We start from the raw sequence: 7,664 nt of genomic DNA, 5'->3' as shown, positions 1-7,664 counted from the left end.
TAGCTTTTCTTTATATATATGGCCCGAGATTCAGAATCCAGATTTAGCACCGGATGGCCTCAACATTCCCTTGCGACCTGACAATACCATCCTTGCTTGTCTTGATACTTCTAAAAGGGAAAGTTGTCCCCACAAACCAACACAAGTCCTTTCAATATGCATTGTCTCATACTTTGTCCTCACTTACATGTTTCATAGGAAAATTCTCAAGAGGCCACCCAACATAGAATTGCTTCAAGCTAAGCATACTTAATTGTAAAGTTCCTATGATTGAGTAATCGAAAAAGAAGGTGCATCTTGTAACTTTCAATTTTTTTAAGTATTTATTAACCATACTTTTATATCCTCGTGAACCCTCTCATTTGGATGTGATTTTGGTTCATTCATGTCCCCTTCTAAACTCGGGGTGTTACAATACACATCCTTTTAACTAATGAAGTATCTTTTTTTCAAAAATTGTATCGTCCACTGTATCCAAATTTAAAATTTAAAAATAAAAATATTTAGAAAGCATAATATATTATAAATTATCTGAATTTTTAAAATAAAAATTATACAAAATTTGTAATGTAAAACAAGACCATAGATTGATTAATATTACATGAGAGTTTCTATTGTATTTTCAAATTTCTTTCTTTTGATCACTTGCTAAACCTCTAGATTTAGTTTATATAGAGAAAGTTTAAGAAGCTGAATATTCCATACCACGTGCACACAACATACTAATTAATCTTTCAACACATGTTTTAGCTAATTAGAAGGTTACATAAACCGTTAAGGTGAGTCTAGTTTAACGATATTGACATGCATGTTCACACTTATTTAAAAGTCGTCTTCAATATCATCTCCAAGAATGGGGTCTTCGACCTTGTCGGGTACATTTAATTTACCCAAACGAGTGGAATTAACATAGTTCAAGGGAAAATGAGCAGCGAGCCCTGGAATGAATAGTCCAACCACCCTTCCCCCCTTCATCAACAAACTCTCATAGTAATCAAAACCCTTCACCAATGGGATTATCAAACTCCTTATTAGCTCCCACCATGCGCTTAAATACTTGGGTATCACCCATACCAACGAGAAGTAGTTCTTGTTTGGCTGCTCCTTCACAATCTGAAAAAAGAAAAATTCAATATTCATGATCTTGATCATCATATAAATCATTTTTTTTTTTTATAAAAGGATAAAAATTATTCAACGAGTTTGCCAACGGTTGGCTGTGGATTAAAAAGTTTTCATGCTCTTTATTAATCACTAGAACATAGCTACTTTTCTCTCATATACATAGAAGAAATAAGAAAAACTTACATAACCTTTATATGATATACGAATTACTTTTTCAATAGTCAATTGGTTTTGAGATGAGTCTCATGTTTATCTAATAGATATCATGACTATAAAACCCAAATGACAATTTGGTCCAAGAAAATGAGATCAAATCCAAGAATGATGAATCGAAAAAGGTCCTATCTCTAATTATGTTTAGAATAAGAAAAAAACTTTTGTTGCAACTAACCATTTTTTTAGAAAACATATCATGTGACAGATATTTTAAGGATTATTTTTATTTTTTTTACTACGTAAGGAAAATGAGAGGCATGGAATTAAGTTGTGCCTAATTATTGCGGTTGGAAAAATGGAGAGTCCTCACAATTTTTATAAGATACATATGGGTACTCCTCTTAAAATGTAGTTTTGAGATGGAAGCTCATATATCTTATAAATAATGTGAGTGTTTCCCATTTTTCTAATGTATTCTAACTGTTAAAAACTATGCAGCTACATTATTGCGATGATTAGTTTGAATAATTTCTCAAAAATGAAAAAGAAAAAAAGTTAGTTAATTTGTTATCTTACCCTGCCTCTGTAGAGGGTGTTGAAGAAGACACATCTACCAAAGTGTTTGTATTTGAAAAGGATGGCATCAGAAGGAAGTCTAGGCACCAAGTCAGAAGAGTAAACATATCTATGATATTTGAAGCCATATTTTTGGACAGTGTTAACCATAAACTTTGCGAACTGTTGGTCGCCAACTCTTGGCTGGCCATACGTGTAAATGCCTTCCAATTTCTCCAAAATGGTTGATTCATCATGTAGGCTCAATACAGTGACAAATAAGGTAGCCAAGGCTCCACCCAAACTGTGCCCAGTGATGATGAACCTTGCCTTGTCGTTGGTTTTGGCAATGTCTCTAAGTTTTTGCCGGATGGTGTAATATGCAAACTCTTGTAGTTGAGATTTGGGAAGCTCCTTCGGCCATCCTGTGGCCTTTTGAAGGCCTAGGGCTTTCATGAACCCACTGTGGATGCGGCCGACGCCCTCGATCTCGTACCTGTAAATATTAAGGATTACAAAAGACGACTAGGGTTTAATAAAATTGCATCATAAAATACAAAACTTACAACAATATTTGGAAGAATTTTGAATATTGGAATAGTAGTTGTTACTCGTCGAAATGTTAAAAGAAAATGATGATTTTCAAAATCTATAAAAAAAGTCTATAACTTTAGTTTTAAATTCTTCAAGCTATAACCATTTTAAGTGAGACAAATCTATTTGATTGTAGAAAAGAATTCACATGGTAAATTTTTTTCTAGGTGGACTGTAATTTTTTTTAATCCAGTTTGGATTTTTCCACATAAATGATTGTGTTTCTAGTTTTTCCACATGAAAATTTCTAGACTTTTTTTTCAGCATATTTATATTTGAAAACCAAGCTAAGTAATCTTAACATATAATTTAAATACAAAAAGTAAAACTAAATTTAAATAATAATATGAAAGAAATGTAATAATATAATGTAAGCATACCAAGAGAAGTCAGCATCGACTTGCCAATCGTATGAGTCAAGAAGGGAGGTGCCTCTGAATGCAACCACTATTACATTGGGATCAATGGCTGTGTTTTCAAACATAAAGGCTTGAGTAGTTGCTTTACCTTGAAAGTCTGAACAATTTGAGACATAAAAATTAATTTAATTTACTGCTTTAACTTTGTTCTTTTTACATAGAGATGAATGGTGGATAATTAAACATTTAAATACAATTGATGAACTAGGGAAATCAAATTTTCTTATAAAAACTACGTCCAGTTAAATTATTTTTTATGAAAAGATGATTGATGCTGGCTTTTTGAAATAAAGATGAGGATTGATGTCTTCATTATGTTCTTTTGTTCTTTTGGGCAAGATTGTAAACAACTTTGGTATTCTCTCCCAAATGAAGTTTGGGGCAAACAGGGACGGTTTGTTGTTTAGTCGCAAAATCTACATGGAAAAAGTTAAGAAGTCATGAAATTGAATTTGTAGATTTCAAAAAAAAATTTTGGACGAAACAAATAGTTGAACTTCTACGACTCTACTCCTCGGCCAAATATGTTTATATTCTTTCATCATATATCTTTCTCTTTTAACCTATTCTATTTTAGTTCTAAATTTCTTTGTCAACTTATTTAATATAGTTCAACTTGTTAAGCAATATGTCTTTGAGAGGTCATAAATCTATAAACTATTGGTTGTAAACTCAAGAAAAGAATCTAACTTGGTCTCAAAATTTTTTTTATCTAATATTTTATAAAATTAAACGATTTTTAAATCAAAATAAATATTAATGAAATTGGAAAACTATACCAAAAAATAAAAATTATTTCTTAGAATTAAAAAATAAAATCATTACTTAATAGTTATTGACTAGTCGATGAAAAAATATTAACCAATTTTTTTTAAATGGAAAGAAAAATATCAAATATATACTTTCCAATTACATGTATATAAATATAAAATTAAAATGACTTATCAACTCTGCTTTTATTATATATATATATATATATATATATATATATATATATATATATATATATATCTTCAACCATTTGTGTGGAGTCACCAAATTTTATGTTAATTGAATTAAGCACGTTTTGTATTTATTTGTTTTTAATTTTTTTAAAGAATAGAAACTAATAACAAAAAAATAAATCTTTATCAAACAAATCATTTTTTATCGTTGAAATGTTATAAAAAATGACACTTATTTTTCTTTTATAAAAAGGAACAATTAAAATAAACTTAATATAATATAAAAGTCAACAATAAAAATAAAATAAAAAAGAAAAGTTGTGTGTTAAAGAGATACTAGAAATTGAAGAGCCTTATTATTATAATAAACTATTTAAAATCTTATCAACATTTTCAAATCTTAAAACTGAATAATTATCAAATTCTTTGATTCCATTTTAAAAAAAAAAGAAAAAAAAAAAGAGAAATTAAACGTGTCCAAGATAAAAGGAGAAATTTAAGGTCAACATAAGTTGGTTTGGTGAAGACAAATATTGTCAAAGGTTATTTACCGAATAAAGTTAAAAATTAGGCCTTGTCAACTATATAAATCTTAGAAGAACCTCACGGCTCTTTCACTATTTCATATTCAATGGTCGCTTATTTTTTCTCTAATTTTTAGAAAGGGTAATCGTTTTAAAATCTTAAATCACACGATATATATTATCATAATTAACCCTCCACTAAACCAACATGTAGTTAATTAATTGAGTAGTATTCCAATTGAACTGGTCAGCTTAAGACCCAATCAATTAATTATACAATCCAATTATGACCTTTAATACAAGTTCAAAGTCTTACCATTCCAAAAATTGAAGTAACCCAGCAACTTCATCTGCAAGTGGTAGGGGGAAAATCATTACCATCCTTCTAATCATTCAAAGACCAAAAAAAAAAAAAAAAAAAAAAACTATCATACATAGTTATCACTTCTGTAATATTAATTTATAATCAAATTTTAGTTTAGATCATATTTATTTAATCCTCACATTTGTAGATTTATTATATTTGAATTCAACTCTCAACTTTCAACTTTTATATTTCAGTTTTAAGCTTAAAAAAATTATTTAAATTATCATAGTTATTCATTCAACTAATCTTTAAATTTCTTATTTGATATATAGAGTCAAACTTTAATTTTACAGGTATATAGTTACTAAGTCATAGTTTGATTATATATATAAACTATTTGAAGAGGCCGTCATAATGTAAAAATATAAGCGGTTTGACTCGACTCTATTTTTGTAGACAATACGATTGATCGATGAAGGATAAACATGAAAACTGAGACTAGATCGGGCTGATTGAGAAACCTAGTGGTTATCACAGTGCCTTTTTGCCAACTTGGTCGGAGCACTTTTCAAATACAATTGATGCATATTTTATACATACTATCAGTTAGTTCGATTTTTCAAATTTTTAGATGTTTTTTTAATTTTTCTATCTGAAACCTAGAAACGACCGGTTTCGACTTGAGTTGACCATAAGTTTCGATCAGTTTAAGTAAATTTTTCTTGTATTCCTAGTTAGATGTATAAGAAAAAAACAACAAAAGTACCCTGAAATCCAAAATTATTATAAGAGCAAGCAAATTTTAAATCCGACAATTATTACGAGGCAGTTATATTATGGCGGGGTTAAGTAAATTTTGGAATTATGGTGAATTAAGGAGTATAAAGTTACCTTCCAACGATCATTTACGACGGATTGAACAAATGGTTTGGATTCATAAGAGACTTTGGCAGCCATTACAGTTAAGGCACTATAATATCTGAAAGTGTCGTCGGGTTTAATTGACGAATCCAAATCTCTCCTCCAATCTGCAAATCCGACCACCGATGTATACTCCGGCGAATCTTCATTAACCTCCAGAAAACTCTTTCCTACACATAAAGAAAATTAACTAAGTTATTATTATATAATGAAAATAAAAATAATTATAAAACACCCCTGGAAACGGTTTCATCGAAGTAAATTAAATGTAATACCTTTGAGAATTTTAGAGAGAATCCCCGAAACGCCGCCGTTGAAGGAGATGAAGTTTAACAGTTTAAGGAGAAATGAGTCTAACTTGGCAAGAGGAGTGGCAATGATGGCTAGGATAAACTGAAGCAACATGGAGATGAAAATTAGCCATCGATCTCTGAAGTTTTTGAAAGGATCTTCTTTGCCAAGTGGACAATCAATGAACTTTCTCTTTCTTAATCCAAATGGAAGTAAGAATAGAAACAGATCCAACAAATTTGCATTCTCTGGCTTCAATATCACATAATTTTTACTAAATTCACTTTCCATCAAATCCATTTTTTTTTGGAAAAAATATATTATTTCTCTCAAATTAAAGCCAAGAAGAAAATATTGGAAGAAGAAGATAGAAAGAATAGTATGTTGTCTAAGTTTGTAACCCAAAACTTTGGTTTATATAATATAGGAAAAGTTTGGGTAAATGACTATTTTAGCCTTCACTTAGAAAACTTTTGGGTTTTAAGTATTATATTTCAAGTGTGAAAAACGAAGCTGAACCATTACTGATGTTATTTGACTATGAGTTGACCAATTAGTATTACTATTAACCATTACCGATGGTTAACATATGTTGATTAAATTTTGATGATGTTGTAATTTTGTTTTTTGGATTTATTTACCTGATCCTCTCTTTTCATTTCCTCGTTATATTAAACTAAATCCATGTTAGATGACATACAATTAAATTTAGCTTTACCTATAAGCTTAAAATTTTGAATACTCAATTAATGATTTAAAATGATATAAGAGTAGGTGGTCTAAGGAAATTTGTGTTCAAGCCCTATTTCCCATCTATTTAATATTGATTTCTATTTATTGGGCTTTCTTCATATTTCAAGTCCACAAGTGAGGGGAGTGTTCGATGATATATAATTAAATTTACTTTTAGCTATAAGTTGAAGTTTTTGACCTATACATACATTTATACATATTTATATGCAAATACACAAAATTATGTTTATAAATAGATGTATATATATACACAATTGCATCTTAAATATGATGTGTGTTAGTATGCATTTTAAGATAAGGGTTTTCATTTTGATTAGTGACTTTAAGAAACGGAAAGTATTCTCATGTGTATATATTATGCTCAATGAATTATAAAATATGGCGATTATGAAATTAATAGTATAATTTCAAGGAAATAATAACGTTTAAGTATATATATCTTTTAGATGTATCAATCTAGTTAACATGTTCTGTATACCTATTGACCTACATGAATATCTTTTAGATTTATAAATTTGTAGAAGTTAATAAATAGTAGTTTCTGTGAAGATATAATTTCATTGGAATAATAGAGTTATATATATATTTGAACAAAAAAAACTAGAAGATTAGAAATCAGTAAACACAATAGGATATATTTTAATTAGGTTGACACATCATTAACATATAGCACCTATAGAGATAGTGAAGGAAGAATTATCAGCTAAAATGAAGCTATTTTACCATAAAAGATAGAGTTAATTAGATAAACTTAAAAGTTTAGAATAAAATAGAATACATTTGATCAAATTTAAGGGTAGAGATTGATTTTGATGGATTGAATTTTTCGTGGAAACTGGGTTATGATCAGAGGATAGAATACTTATATATTTTTCCTTGTTCCACAAGGTGGAATTTTGAGTTGTTTTTGTTTATGTCCGTTTTTAAATTATTTTGACTTCAATAATCTCATTTGAAATTTCTATTTTTTTGTTTAGAAAAATAACTTATACTTGTGGATAAACATTACGTGTGTATATATTTTCATTAAAACATCAATTTCACTAATTCTGGGCTATATTTTAGATTATCACAA

The 7,664-nt window shown here is 28.8% G+C and overlaps 1 protein-coding gene across 1 annotated transcript; it reads right to left on the bottom strand.

The window, feature by feature from the left end:
• Window positions 1-661: 661 nt before the first annotated feature.
• On the bottom strand, window positions 662-6,212 carry LOC120086849 (triacylglycerol lipase OBL1-like). Its single transcript, XM_039043663.1, has 6 exons — window positions 5,821-6,212; window positions 5,516-5,715; window positions 4,634-4,667; window positions 2,811-2,946; window positions 1,858-2,332; window positions 662-1,113 (listed from the first exon to the last, which is right to left on the bottom strand). Exons 1-6 carry the CDS (start codon window positions 6,134-6,136, stop codon window positions 823-825), a joined length of 1,452 nt encoding a protein of 483 aa, XP_038899591.1. The 5' UTR covers window positions 6,137-6,212; the 3' UTR covers window positions 662-822.
• Window positions 6,213-7,664: the final 1,452 nt, after the last annotated feature.

This window comes from Benincasa hispida, chromosome 9 (assembly GCF_009727055.1).
Source record: "Benincasa hispida cultivar B227 chromosome 9, ASM972705v1, whole genome shotgun sequence".
Lineage (NCBI taxonomy): Eukaryota > Viridiplantae > Streptophyta > Magnoliopsida > Cucurbitales > Cucurbitaceae > Benincasa > Benincasa hispida.
This window is presented reverse-complemented; position numbering and strand designations above follow the sequence as displayed.